A 15731-nucleotide genomic window follows, 5' to 3' on the forward strand; every position below is an offset into this window, starting at 1 on the left:
TAATCATTATTTAATTCTGCTGAGGCAAGAAATTTGGCTTTGTAAATTAGGCAGTGTCAACCTACATTTTACATAAATAAATAAATAAACCTTGAAGGAGGACTGAACTTATTTTGAGAAGTAATGACTAAATACACAACTTATGCATAATTTCATACTCAAATTTACTAAAAATACACAGCTGGGGAAAGGTGCTATTATTTACACGCAGTGTCTGGTGCACATGCATGTGCACACACTCACACACACATACACACTACACATTTGGCCAGCCATAGGTAAGAAAATGGTCTCTACACTTGCTCAAATTAGATAGCTGGGTTTTTTTTTTTCCCATTATCTACATTCTGCTGATTTTTTTAGTGTGTCCCTAAGTGTTCTCCTCATTTGTTTCCATCATCAGGGGCCTTTATCTCTATTTGCTTATCTGACTGTGCTTAAATCTTATCCTGATAAGTAGTATTCCTAAAATGTTCTCTTCTTTCAACCTGCTTGGCAAAACATTGTGTGCCCTTTGTTCTCTGGCTGGATATCTTAGTGATATTCCCATACTGTGTGGGAATGGAAGGGATATTTTAACTCTAGTCCTTTGGGCCAGAAGGGTGCCTTTTTGAGTGGATTAACAGTAAAAATATGAGAACCAAAAAAAAAAAAAAAAAAGTGAGAACCATGACACTTCTTGTGTCCAACGCCTAACTCTCCTAAGGGCATGGCAATTCAGGGGTGTTTTGTAAGTGACAGCAGGGGCTTATTACTCACATGCTATTTTATACATTTTATTTCATTTTTTCTATGGTTTGATAGGTGACTTATCCATTATATTTCCAAGAAAAGTAAAAGGTACTTCCATATTTCTAATAAAAAGACAGCAAGAAATAATGTAATACAGTGTACTTATATATTTTTATATAAAATTAATTAAATTAAAAATTGATTAAATTAAATTTAATTAAATTAAAATTTATTTAAAGTACCTTATTTGAGAACATAATTTATTTTTATTATGGGTATTTCTTTGTTTATATATATAGTTAGTTCTTCTGCACATGCTATTTTTTCCCAAACTGAGTCCTATAGAACTGTGTTATTAACTCTTTTGTTAAGTGTGAAGGGGAAAAAAAAAGTGTTCAATTCCCAAGTAAACTGGTATTTTTAGGGTTAGAACAAATTAAGTAAGTTTCATTTTTGAAGACCTCAGACCCTATATGTGACTATCCATTATACAACATAAGAGATGCTAAAATGTACAGGGTAACATCCTTCCTTTTTGATTCTTATTGTAGAATGCTCATTTGTATCACTTAGACAATGTATTCATTCATATTTAGGCAGGTTATATAAACTTGGACTTACATTTCTAAATTGGCATCCTAGTTTTTAAATGCAACTGAATTTTTTACTCCTTTTTATTTAAATTATAAAATTTATATTCATAAAAATTCAAACCATGTACCTTTAACTTCTCCTCTCCCAGAAGTAACCACTGTCATCAACTTAGTAATCATTTCTTTCTGGTCCTTTTTATATGAAACAATTGGGATTCTTACTTCATAGAGGAAGATATCTGTCAGACATCTTCAAAATTGGATTGGAGGGAAAATATTTTTAAAAAATCTTCAAATTATATATTTCACCCATACTTCCATGGCTTACATTTTGAATAGTGTTAGATTTGGCTTTAAGTACAACTCTTGACTTTTAATTAACAAAAGTAGTTAGTTACCATGAAAGTGAGATAAAGAATAATACAATTTCTAAAACTCTTTCCCCAAATTGAGCTAGATAAGTTATATCTTTAAATTTGATCTTTCCTTAAATCCTTCTCTGATTTACATTAAACTATTAAAATAAGCATAAGTCAAACCACAGCTTCATTCACCAAACTGAGACAAGACCTCAACGCCCTCTAGTGGGGTGACTTCCATCCTCTATCGTGTGTGTACAACCAACACCCTGATTCCAGTAGGTAAGATGAAGTAACATGAGTTCTTACTGTTAGAATTGTACTTCATTCATCCAACAAATATTTAGCCTGTCCTTAAAATTGTCTGGTGAAAACGAGCCATCACCAAGAAAGCAAGGAAAATTTATTTGGGGAGAAAATTTCCACCAATAAAATATCAAGTAATAACTTCTATCACTACAATCAGTCTCTGATCTTCCAAGTTATCTGCTTGCCTTGACTGCCTACTCTTGGCTATGACTCTCTACTCTCTACTATTGAACTTATAAAGATTTAAATCAGTTTTTTCATTTAAGAAAGAAAAACAGGGGGTGCCTGGGTGGCTCAGTGAATTAAGCCTCTGCCTTCAGCTCAGAGCTGAAGGAGAAACAGTTGGAATTTGGGGTTGCCAAAGTATCTAGCACTCAGGAAGAAAAATTACACAGAGCAGGGATTCCAGGTAAAGTTAACTGAAAAACTGTCCAAATACACACCTCCTCCCATCACTGGATAACTCCTTAGTTATAAATATCTAGGGTGAGACTCCAAAAAATGCAGCAGAGAACAGCATCTCACAGAACAACGAGCTAAGCAAATGTTTCATTAAGTAGCTATGTGATGCTGCAAAGATTCAAATGTGAGTTCAAGCCCAGGCCGGGTGAAGGCGGCAGGGTGGTATCAGTAAGTACCTGGGCTTTCAGCCAATGCAAAAGTATTACATCTGGGACTGAGGGCAAACATGAAATAGAAAATTCCTAATGATGATGAAAACCATTTCTCAAAAGAACCAAAATTATCCTCCTATATTTTATATACCTGCTGGAAGAAAACTTAACCTGTGAAAGATGACAGCATTTATAGTCTGTCCAATTTTTCACTCACAGTATCTAGCTAAGAAAAAAAAGAGCCAAATTACCAAAAGCCACAATTTAAAAGAACAACAAAAATCAACCTAGAGATAAGATAATTGAAGTAATCAGACAGGGACTTTAAAATAAAGATAATTCATGTGTTCAATAAAACTGAGGAGAATATGGAGAATTTCAACAGAAACCTGGAATCTGTTAGAGAACTTCCAGTAAACTGGAAAACAAGTCAGTAAACCATATTTAGTTTGAAGCACAAAGAGAGGCGGATAGAAAACACCAAAAAGAGACAAATGAAGAATAGTGATAAAGTCCAGCATGCATTTGTACAATTGGAGTTCTAGAAAGAGGAGATGATGGCTCGGAAATAATATTTGAAGAAATACTGGCTATTGTTTCAAAGCTGATTAAAAGCCATCAAACCACAGAATCAAGACACTATGATTCTCACGTAGAATACAAGTGTAAGGAAACCATACTTGAGCACATCATAGTTATGTTGCTAATAACTGAGACAAACAGAAAAATCTTAAAAACACTCGGAGAGGAAAAAAACCCACACATTATCTTCAAAGAATCAACAGTAAAGCTATAAGCTTACTTTCAACAAAAATTATGGAAATCAGCACATAATGGAATGACATTAAAAGGTTAAAAGTTTTTTAATAAAGGCCTTCCTGCCATTTTACCTAGAATTCTATACACAGTAGAAATATTTTTTTTTTTAAAGAAGGCAAAAATTAAGGCCTTTTCAGACAAACAAAAGCTGAGAGAATTTATCACTACTAGATCTTCACCACAACAAATGCTAAAGACTTATTCAGGCTGAAGAAAATGATCCCAGATGGAACCACAGGCTTGCATAAATGAATGAAGAGCACCAGAAAGCATATGTAAGTAATCTAGATGAAATAGACTAGTTTATGAAAGAAAAATAATAATTATCTGATTGTAAATAGAAGTAAAATATGTGAGCACAGTACATCAGAGAGGGAAATGGAGTTAAGCTGTTGTAAAATTCTGTTTGGGGGAATTGCAAAAGTGCTAATTAAAGGTAAACTATGTAAGTCTAGGATGCATGTTGTATTCTATTGTTGCTCAGCAAAAGACCCCAAAATGTGTTGGTTTAAAATAATAATAATAGCATTTGTTTTGCTTACAGATCTACAGTTTAGGCAAGGCTCGCTGGGGACATCATGTCTCTACTCAGAATCAGCCATGGTCGCTCAAAGCTGGAAGCCAGAACCATCCAAAGACTTACTAACTTACCTGTCTTACAACTGGTGTTAGCCCATGGCTGGAACCCTCAGCTATGCCCAGAATACCTTCATGTGGTTGTTCCATGTGGCTGTCTACCACAGCATGGTGGCTGGATTCATGCTGAGCAAGTTTGGGTGCTCAGAGCCAGTCAGAAGCCATATCACCTTTCCTAATCTATCATCACAAGTCCTGCAGTGTCACTTCCACTACATTCTATTGGTTAAGAAGCAAGTCAGTAGGGACAATTCATATTCAAAGGGAGGGAAAGGAAGAACATCAAAGAATTTGTGAACTTTTTTTTTTAGGATTTTATTTATTTATTTGGCAGACAGAGATCACAAGTAGGCAGAGAGGCAGGCAGAGAGAGAGGAGGAAGCAGGCTCCCTGCTGAGCTGGGAGCCCAACTTGTGGGGAGGGGCTCAATCCCAGGACCTTGAGATCATGACCTGAGCTGAAGGCAGAGGCTTTAACCCACTGAGCCACCCAGGCGCCCCTTGTGAACATGTTTTAAAAACACAAGAGTAAGTTTCAACAATTTTCAAATCATTGTTATTATACAGGTGACACTTCCTGACAATAATGCAATTCAGCTATAAATCATTATCAAAAAGCATTTAAAAATTTAAAAATTCCCTGTATATTTGGAAAATAAAGAGTATACTTGCATTAAAAACTTATTGGTCAAATAATAAATCAAGAAAAATTTCAAAACCTAGGATGAAATCTCAGTAAGCCTACTACATATTGAAGTAAATATTTAAAGGAGATATTTGAGGAAAACTTTTATGCTTAGGAAAAAAATGCTGAACATTAGTAACAGAAAGAAGTAACCTTAAAGGTAAAAAGCAAAAGCCAATAAAAGAAAAGGAGGAGCTCCCTTTCTCTTCTGGCCCGAAGCGCTTAGGGAGCCGTGGGCTTCGGTGCAGACATGGCCAAGTCCAAGAACCACACCACGCACAACCAGTCACAGAAATGGCACAGAAATGGCATCAAGAAACCCCGGTCCCAAAGATACGAATCTCTTAAGGAGGTAGACCCCAAGTTCCTGAGGAACATGCGCTTTGCCAAGAAGCACAAGAAGGGCCTAAAGAAGATGCATGCCAACAACGCCAAGGCCATGAGTGCATGTCCCAAGGCTATCAAGGCTCTCATCAAGCCCAGGGAGGTCAAGCCCAAGATCTCAAAGGGTGGCAGCCGCAAGCTCAATCGACTTGCCTACATCGCTCACCCCAAGCTCGGGAAACGTGCTTGTGCCTGCAATGCCAAGGGTTTCGAGCTCTGCCAGCCAAAGTACAAGGCCAAGGCTCAAACCAAGGCCCAGGCTTCGGCTGCGACTCTGGCTCCAGCTCCAGCTCCTGCTCCTGCTGCAGCTCAGACTCCCAAAGGTGCCCAGGCCCCCACAAAGGCTCCAGTGTAGAGGCTTCTGTGTGCCAGTGTGAGGACAGAAGGACTGGTATGACCCCTGGGTTTCTATCCACATGGGGCTGGTGTCCTCCTGTGCTATTTGTACAAATAAACCTGCAGCAGGATCTGTCAAAAAAAAAAAAAAGAAAAGAAAAGAAAAAAAGAAAAAGAAAAAGAAAAAAGAAAAGAAAAGAAAGAAAAGGAGGAATTAAAATAAAAATAAAATCAATACAATAGAAAACAAAAACACAATAGAGAGGATAAACAAAGCCAAAAGTTCATTCTTTAAAAGTTCTAACTGGTAAAACCTCTAGCAAGACCAATTAAGAAAGGGTGCCTGGGTGACTCAGATGGTTGAGCGGCTGCCATCAGCTCAAGTTATGGTCCCAGGATCCTGGGATCAAGTCCCACATTTGGCTCCCTTCTCTGCAGAGAGCCTGCTTCTCCCTCTGCCTGCTGCTCTGCCTACTTGTGCTCTCTCTCTGTCAAATAAACAAATAAAATCTCTTTTTTGTTTTTAAAGACTGATCAAGGGAAAAATAGAGCATAATTACACAACATTAGCATCAAAAAATTGATATAATCACGATGTCATAGAAATGTATTTGGTTGAAAATGTTTGCATGTTCATTACAGACATTCTTTCTTTCCAGTATTGGCTCTGATAATTAGTAAGGAGTGGAGAACAAATGAAGGTCCACTAGGTGCTGTTGGCAACTGAATGTTTGGCAGCCCTCTCTAATATGTCAGTGTGTTGGTTGATCAAACTTCCTTACCCTGGGACTATCTCTACATTGCTAGTGTACATGACACAAAATCACGATGCCTGGCAATGTGGACATGAATAATTTTTTAAACTTTTTCTTATTGAAGTACAATACACAAATACACAAGCCAAGTAAACAGCTCAAGAGGTTAAGACAATGTAAACACTTTGGTAGCCCAGATATACAAAGATGCCAAGACTTTAGAAATATCCTGCAAAACCCCTCCTCCTACTACTTTCTCCCTTTTACCGCTATCATGACTTCTAACTCTACGGTTAGGTATGCCTGGTTTTAAACTTTATAGAAATGGCATCACTTCAGAACATATATTTTGTTCTTGGTTGCTTTCAGGCAATGCTATGTTTGCAGTTCATCCATGTGGCTGTATGTAGGTGAATTTTTTTCATTCTTAGATGCATTCTATTATGTAAATATAATAATTATAGATTTTATTGTTGATGAACATTTAGAGTGTTTTCAGGTTTTGACTCATGTATATTGTTGTCATGGAATATTTTTTGTATGTGTCATGACACACATGTGCACATATTTCTGTTGGGTACATATGTAGAAATCATGCTGGTCATGATATATACATATGTTCATGCCAACTTTTTTTTTTTTTTTTGCAGTTGACCTGTGAGTTTTTTTAAATTTCTTTTCAGTATAACAGTATTCACTGTTTTTGCACCACACCCAGTGCTCCATGCAATATGTGCCCTCTATAATACCCACCACCTGGCTTTCCCAACCTCCCACCCCCCGCCCCTTCAAAACCCTCAGATTGTTTTTCAGAGTCCATAGTCTCTCATGGTTCACCTACCCTTCCAATTTCCTCCAACTCCCTTCTCCTCTCTAACTCCCCATGTCCTCTATGCTATTTGTTATGCTCCACAAATAAGTGAAACCATATGATAATTGACTCTCTCTGCTTGACTTATTTCACTCAGCATAATCTCTCCCAGTCCCGTCCATGTTGCTACAAAAGTTGGGTATTCGTCCTTTCTGATGGAGGCATAATACTCCATAGTGTATATGGACCACATCTTCCTTATCCATTCATCCGTTGAAGGGTATCTTGGTTCTTTCCACAGTTTGGCGACCGTGGTCATTGCTGCTATAAACATTGGGGTACAGATGGCCCTCCTTCTCACTACATCTCTATCTTTGGGGTAAATACCCAGTAGTGCAATGGCAGGGTCATAGGGAAGTTCTATTTTTAATTTCTTGAGGAATCTCCACACTGTTCTCCAAAGAGGCTGCACTAACTTGCATTCCTACCAACAGTGTAGGAGGGTTCCCCTTTCTCCACATCCTCTCCAACACATGTTGTTTCCTGTCTTGCTAATTTTGACCATTCTAACCGGTTTAAGGTGATATCTCAATGTGGTTTTAATTCGAATCTTCCTAAGGGCTAGTGATGACGAACATTTTTTCATGTGTCTGATAGCCATTTGTCTTCATTGGAGAAGTGTCTGTTTATATCTTCTGCCCATTTTTTTATATGATTGTCTGTTTTGTGTGTGTTGAGTTTGAGGAGTTCTTTACAGATCCTGGAATTCATAAAATTATGAATGAAAAGGGAGAGATCACAACTAACACCAAGGAAGTAGAAACAATCATCAGAAGTTATTATCAACAGTTATATGCCAATAAGCTAAGCAACCTAAATGAAATGGATGCATTCCTGGAAAACTATAAACTCCCAAAATTGAGCCAGGAAGAAATTGACAACCTGAATAGACCAATATCTAGTAACGAAATTGAAGCAGTGATCAAAAACCTCCCAAAAAACAAGAGTCCAGAACCTGATGGATTCCCTGGGGAATTCTACCAAACTTTCAAAGAAGAAATAACACCTATTCTCCTGAAGCTGTTTCAAAAAATTGAAGCAGAAGGAAAACCTCCAGACTCTTTCTATGAAGCCGACATTACCCTGATCCCCAAACCAGGCAAAGACCCTACCAAAAAGGAGAATTTCAAACCAATATCACTGATGATATGGATGCTAAGATTCTCAACAAGATCCTAGCAAACAGGATCCAGCAGCACATTAAACAGATTATCCACCATGACCAGGTGGGATTCATCCCTGGGCTACAAGGATGGTTCAACATTCGCAAATCAATCAATGTGATAGAACAAATTAATATGAGAAGAAAGTAGAACCCCATGGTCCTCTCAATTGATACAGAAAAAGCATTTGACAAAATTCAGCATCCGTTCCTGATTAAAACACTTCAAAGTATAGGGATAGAGGGAACATTCCTGAACTTCATAAAATCTATCTATGAAAGACCCACAGCAAATATCATCCTCAATGGGAAAAACCTTGCAGCCTTCCCGTTGAGATCAGGAACACGACAAGGATGCCCACTCTCACCACTCTTTTTCAATATAGTATTAGAAGTCCTAGCAACAGCAATCAGACAACAAAGAGAAATAAAATGTATCCAAATTGGCAATGAAGAAGTCAAACTCTCTCTCTTCGCAGATGACATGATTCTGTATGTGGAAAACCCAAAAGACTCCATCCCCAAACTACTAAAACTCATACAGCAATTCAGCAACGTGGCAGGATACAAAGTCAATGTACAGATATCAGTGGCTTTCTTATACACTAATAATGAAAATACAGAAAGGGAAATTAGAGAATCGATTCCATTTATTATAGCACCAAGAACCATAAGATACCTGGGAAAAAACCTAACCAAAGAGGTAAAGGATCTGTATTCGAGGAACTACAGAACACTTATGAAAGAAATTGAAGACACAAAAAGATGGTAGACCATTCCATGCTCTTGGAACGGAAGAATAAACATTGTTAAAATGTCTATACTGCCTAGAGCAATCTATACTTTTAATGCCGTTCAATCAAAATTCCACCGGTGTTCTTCAAAGAGCTGGAGCAAATAATCCAAAAATTTGTATGGAATCAGAAGAGACCCTGAATCGCTAAGGAAATGTTGAAAAACAAAAATCTACCCTCTCCTTCATGTGTCAATTGTCCTTCCACCTCTCTTTACTTGTGGTAATGTTTAGGGCCCATTAGATAATCCAGAAAATCTAATCTAAATCTAAGATAGTCTTTAATTTGATCATAATGCAAATGTTTTTTGGTTGTGTGTGTGTTTTGCTTTTTGTCATCTAACATTCATGGGTTTCAGGGATTACAACATGGAACTTTTTGGAGGCCATTATTTAGCCTACTACATTCCTTATTTTGGTTAATTCTTCACATATTTTTGACCATTATCATATCCTTTTCTATCAAGTGGCTACTCAAGACTTTTGCTCACTTTTTAAAATTGGGCTTTTTCTTACAGATTTTTAAAAGTTATATGTTCTACATACAAGTATTAAGTCAGGTAGATTGAAGGTATCTTTTTCCACTTAGTACCTTATGTCTCCATTCTCTCCTTTTATGAAGAGAAGTTTTTATAGTACAATTTATCAACGTTATCCTTTAATGTTAGTGGTTTTTGTTTCCTAATTAGGAATCTGATCTCAAGGTAATGATCATATACTCTTGCCTTTCATGTCTTAGCAATAATTTAGAATTACTTTTTATGTATAGTATCAGTGTTTTCTTTTATTGTCATGTTTTATTTTATTCTTTTCAGATATCCTATTGATTCGGAAAAAATTATAATGAAAATGTCCCCACTACTAAGCAGTTACTTGTACCCTAAATCAATAGCCATATATATATATATATATATATATATATATATATATATATATGTCTGTTTCAGGACTTTCTGTTCTATTCCATTGGTCCTTTAATCTATCCCAGTTAAAACCACACTATTATAATTGCTATGACCCTATAATAAATCTTGATAGTCAGGCAAGCTGGCCTCTAACTTTGTTTGAGTCTGTATTGGTCCCTCGGAATTCCATATAAATTTTAGAATAGGTTTGTCAAGTTTCACATAGGCTAGGATTTTTATTGCACTATAAGCTATAGATTAATACAAGGAGAATTGACATCTCTATAATATTGTTTTCCAATCCATGAACATGGATTGGAATAATATTCCTCCATTTATTTAGGTCTTTTTTTCTTAGTACTCTTCAAGTTTTTGATGTTGAAGACCTGTGTATCTTCATTAGATTCAGTTATAAGATTTTTATATTTTTAATACTATTAGTAGTCTTTTAAATTTCATTTTCTAATTACTCATACCTGGTTTGTAAAAATAGAATTGTGCTTATATTAGTATGTGCATAACGACCTTGCATCCAGGAATCTCTGAATTCTTTGGGCTATTCTATATATATATATATATATATATATATATATATATATATATGAGAAATATGTATATATGGTGTCATTTGCAAATAAAAAGAATTTTATTTCTTCCTTTCTGGTCTCTTCTGTTTCTTGCCTTAATGTACTGGCTAGCACTTCTGTATAATGTTAAATAGAGGTAGTGATAAAGGACATTCTGTCCTGGGGAGAACTGGGCATTGAATGAGGAGATTTCTATTCAGAACTCCTTGACCTTGATCATGTGTATTTTTAAGCATACAACCCACTTAAAAGTATAAATCATTTAACAACTTAAATGTCATAATTTTCACATATGAAGCATGTTTAATAGTTATATCTTAGCCTAAAAGGAAAAGCTGCATAATTAGGAATTAAAGATACTGTGAAACACTTGAGCATAAGCACATATGCCATTCTAGTTTCAACTGAAAAACAAACCTCCCCTGTTGACAAAACCTTGAATCTTCATTTCAGTTGAGCGAAAAATGGATACTAGGTGGGGCAATTAAAGTTACATTTTCTATAATCCTTTCTTGCTCCAAAGACCATTACTTAGGAAGCGTTTGTATCCCAGCAAGTGGCATCTGTTGCCTATTATCAGGAGCAGAAACTTGAGGGCTTCTTCCACTAAATCTTGCTATCAGTTTAATTGCCAAGGAAGAAACAATGCAGTCAACTACTTGTTGGAACAATGTGTCACTCATATAGAGAAGAGGCAGAGCAGTATCCATTTCGGTAATGAATGTCGGTTTCCCATGGCCAGCAGGTCCCTCCAGAAGCCAATACAGGGCAAGTGGCTTGTAAATAGCCATCTTGTTGTGCAGCAGGACCTCACCCTCTTTGAAGGGGACATCCCGTTTCCAAAGTGGGGTTTGCCAGGTGCCATATTACACACACACACACACACACACAGAGGCACCATATTATACACATCTTTAAGCAGAAAAAAGTACACATGGAGTCTGAAATGGAAAGATATTCACAGACAATTCCAGCATAAGCTGTAGAGACATTCTCTCTTGGTAAGGAAGTGTTCCAGGCCCAAGGCCCAGTCTTGTGTGACCCGGGGGGGATCAAAAGACTGTATTTTGAGACTGCCTTTCCCAACAGTTTGGTTCTTTCGTTAAAAAAAAAAAAAAAAAAAAAAAGTTAAATTACAAGAGTCATAATATTAAATGCTAGAAAACATACATTTAAGTTATCCTGAGATTTTTGTTTTCTATAGGGAGGCTACATAGTGAAGCATAACAATCCAAGATTTATCCATGTTTTATTTATTATCTATGAACAACTGGGCAATTTTTAAGTTCTCTGAACTTTAGTTTTCTCCTATGTAGTAAAATGGAGCTAATACTGTCAGCTTCTAAGTTGTAACACTGAGATAACATGTGTAAAATCCCCTAAAACCGCCCATGCAGAGGTAGTAAACACTCACATGAGGGGTCAAACTTACAGGAAAATCTACATAGTACAGTGCTGCTCTGAATTTCTTTATAAGAGAAAAACTAGCAAATAATATAGTGCTAGGCAATTTTATTTAATACTTAACATATCTGAATAACTGATTAAAAAGCAAATATTTATCAGTTTTAAAGAGCTGCACAAAAGGAAAATAATTGCTTGTTTGCAAAATTCATTTGGATGTGGGGTCAGTTTCATTTAACTTAAAAAATTCTAAGTCTTTAGACCCCAGAGCTCTAAAAGTAGCAGTTGGAATTAATACTGGTTTGGGATCCATGGTTCACAGAAATCATTACATTTTGTTTCTTGATGCTATGGATTTAACAACAGATTGGTAGAAACATGAAACTTTTCACATGGATTAGACATCAAGAGACCAATTTGTGCATATAAACTAAAAATGTATAATACATTTAGATATGATAGAACCATATAGCAAATACGAAGTTGTTAACAACTTTCCAGAAGGAATAAAAAAAAAAGTATTAATAAAGAGTGGTCCTTTTCATCATTCTCAAAAATTCTTCCTCATTTATCTCTCCATCCCTATCACAATCAGCTTCATCAAGCATTTCCTGTAAAATAAAATGTACATATGGTATATGAAATCATTAAAAATGAATGACATAAATGACTATTCAAATACACAAATTTTATTCTGAATGTATTTGAGTCCAACTTAAGACTAGAACTATAAATTATATATAAATTATAATTATAAAAGTAAAAAATTACCTTCAGTTCATCATCTGTTAAATTTTCCCCCAATTCCTTAGCAACCCTCTTGATATTGTTTAGTGTTATGCTTCCAGTATCATCATCATCAAATAATTTGAAAGCCTTCAATATTTCTTCTTTTTCATTTTTTTCACTCTTTAAAAACAGAAGCAATTAAATGTATTGATCTTTCATTTATTCTATCAAACTGGACTTATGGGTGTTTGAGGTCTAGAGCACCAATGTACCAAGTAACTGAGTTCTGACTGTACTGCTATAACTTTTTTTTAATTTTATTTATTTGAGAGAGAGTGAGAGAGAGCATAAGCGAGGAGAAGGTCAGAGAGCGAAGCAGACTCCCCATGGAGCTGGGAGCCTGATGCGGGACTCAATCCCAGGACCCCAGGATCATGAGTGAGCCAAAGGCAGTCATCCAACCAACCGAGCCACCCAGGTGTCCCAGTACTGCTATAACTTTTAACAATTATTCCAATGCTCTCACATTTGCTCTCAAGGTATCTATATTCAGGGCTTGTTAAAGTGGAAGAGGTAAGGGTGATAGAGAGAATGTATGTCTTATTAACACCAGTAACTGATACCCATTATCAAAAATGTAAGCTCTGAGAGAACACAGAGCTTGTCTCACCCAGTGCTCTCTCGAATAGTGTCTGGCAAAAATGGGCACTCGAGAAATGTTTGCTGAGTTCAAGGCTTCAAAATGCTGACCCCATTCTCTCTATCCTGCCATCTATCATTATTTCCTAACAACCTTCTCCACACGAGACAGTCTTCATTATCATCCTGAGAATATCTTTAATCTTGCTATTCCTGTCTATGTAAATCCTACCCATCTTGAAAAACCTAGTTCCAATTCTTCCTCTGTGAAACCTCCGATTGTTCAAAAAAAATGTAGAAGGCTATTGCTTGTATTTCTTTGAAAAACAAAATCACTACTATACCATTTTTACACTCATTATGGCAAAAAAATCTTCAAAAGTAATGGTGCCAGTTCCTTCTTTGTCGATTTCAGCTATCATTTTTTTAATTTCTTCTTTCTTTGGATCAAATCCTAAGGCTTGCATGGCAATCTGAAATAGGAAGCAAATAAATTATACCACATTCTCATTCCTAGCTCTTAAATTACCTATTAATGACTAGATTTTCTCTTTTTTACTATGGACTAGGCATAAACCTAGAAAGTCAAGTCAGCAGGCCTAGGTTGCAATCCTACTGTGCCATAGAATATGTCTTTGTCACATCCTGAGTTTTGCTGTACTCATTCATAAAACAAGAATAAAATGCCTATCAAGATACTATATTATTGGTATGAGGCAGGTATGTGTACTGAAGGTGTAGGTGTCCACACTGAAGAGATTTTATCTCAAGCTCTTAGACAGGTACTGTTAAAGATCGAAAGACTGCCACAAGTAAATGGTTTTTAAAATATTTTAGAATTAGAAGTAATTTCAAAACCTTCAGTTCTTTCACATCTATGGTTCCAGACCCATCAACATCAAATAAATCAAAGGCCTCTTTAATTTCTTGCTTTTGGGTTTCATTCAGTTCAAGTTTTTCTGCTTTTTTCTTCCATTGGTCTGAATCTGTGCAGTAGTTGGATGCCTGTAATAAATACATATGTGCATGAAAAACTATGTAACTGGAAAACTTAGCAGACCTGAATAATCGATGATAAATATAATAAGCCTACTGAAGAACCCTATTCCCTATTACATAACGACCATCAGCAATTTCCCCCTTTTCCCTTTGCTAACATTTATGCTTTTAGATATTAATATCTTGGTGGAAAGTCTGGTTCTTTTTACCACTTAAGTTTTTCCTTCAAACTAGCAATTTTTGAGAGAGAGAAGAGGCAAAGGCACGCGTGCTCCAACGGTAGATGTTATATCCGAATAGGACTGGCTCTACTTGGTATATCTGAAAAGTAATGTCTAAGACACACCTTTCATCTAGGCCAATAAGTCTCAAAATAAAATTTATTTTGTGGGATATGCTTGATTGAAACAAAACCCTTTCTCACCTTTTAGCGCACTTTTCTATATTACAGAAACTGAGAAATGAAAAAACAAAAACAAAAACAAAAAACAAAAAACTGCATTGCCCAGGTAAAAAACTACTCCAGGGATCTGAGTAACAATAAATATTGGGCCAATTATCAGCATCCAGGTAAGGTGGAGGTCATCTGCCTGCTATGTGCCATCTTCCCCTGACAAGCAAGGTCATAGAGTTACTGCTGGGATTTTGCAGCCTTACTTCACTATCCCATCTCCAGCTTCGGGTTAAGAATCAGCAGCGGCCGAGATGGCAACCGGACGTCACGTTCCTGAGTGCCTCATCTCCGCGCTCACGTGGCGGCAGCGGCGGATTCTTGGTCCCCGGACTGCAGATGCACAGGTGCGCAGTTCCAACCCCTCAGAACCTTTACCTTCCCAACCCTGGCCGCTTTTTCGGAGCTCAGGACCTCTTTCCTAGAGGCCCAGACCCTCCAACAGTTTCTCAGCCTCTTCTCTGTATCCAGTTCTTCTCTGGCGAACCAGTGGTTTCTGTTTCCGCCACGGAACGGATCACCGAGCGCTGGTATCAGCGGTTGGTGGGGACAAGGAACGAATGAACTGGCGGCCCGCTCCTGCGTCCCTGGAGCCGAGGCCAGCATGCTTCTGAGTTTGCCACGAGACGAGGGGTTACTACAGGACACTCGAGGATCAGGGGGCGAATAACACATTTCATAAGCCAAACAAAATTCCTTCCTTGATCCGGGCTGAAACTTCAGCCCTAGCCTCGGCCCGCAAGGGGTTACGGCGTGGCACTCACCATGTCACCAACCGGTGAGGTCAGCCGGGACCTCCCGGCCGCCAGCCGCGCAGCCCAACTGCAGTCTACACAGTTCAGAAACCGTTGCTAAGGCCGCTGTCACCGCCCCCCTCAAGCAGCCCCGCCCACCCAGGCCTGCCTGCTGATTGACAGTTATTCTACCCAATGGTTAGAAAAGAAGGTCCTTGAAGCCCACCCTCTCTCTC

At 37.3% G+C, this 15731-nt stretch overlaps 2 protein-coding genes across 2 annotated transcripts; one reads left to right on the top strand and one right to left on the bottom strand.

Annotated features, from left to right (window-relative positions):
• Positions 1–4916: 4916 nt before the first annotated feature.
• LOC132014418 (large ribosomal subunit protein eL29-like) lies at positions 4917–5963 on the top strand. The gene has a single exon (XM_059395446.1). It carries the CDS (start codon positions 4997–4999, stop codon positions 5483–5485), a length of 489 nt encoding a protein of 162 aa, XP_059251429.1. The 5' UTR covers positions 4917–4996; the 3' UTR covers positions 5486–5963.
• Positions 5964–11708: 5745 nt separating this feature from the next.
• LOC132014421 (centrin-4) lies at positions 11709–15595 on the bottom strand. Its single transcript, XM_059395460.1, has 5 exons — positions 15526–15595; positions 14170–14316; positions 13656–13784; positions 12715–12852; positions 11709–12554 (listed from the first exon to the last, which is right to left on the bottom strand). Exons 1-5 carry the CDS (start codon positions 15526–15528, stop codon positions 12465–12467), a joined length of 507 nt encoding a protein of 168 aa, XP_059251443.1. The 5' UTR covers positions 15529–15595; the 3' UTR covers positions 11709–12464.
• Positions 15596–15731: the final 136 nt, after the last annotated feature.

This window comes from Mustela nigripes, chromosome 1, assembly GCF_022355385.1.
Source record: "Mustela nigripes isolate SB6536 chromosome 1, MUSNIG.SB6536, whole genome shotgun sequence".
Classification (NCBI taxonomy): domain Eukaryota; kingdom Metazoa; phylum Chordata; class Mammalia; order Carnivora; family Mustelidae; genus Mustela; species Mustela nigripes.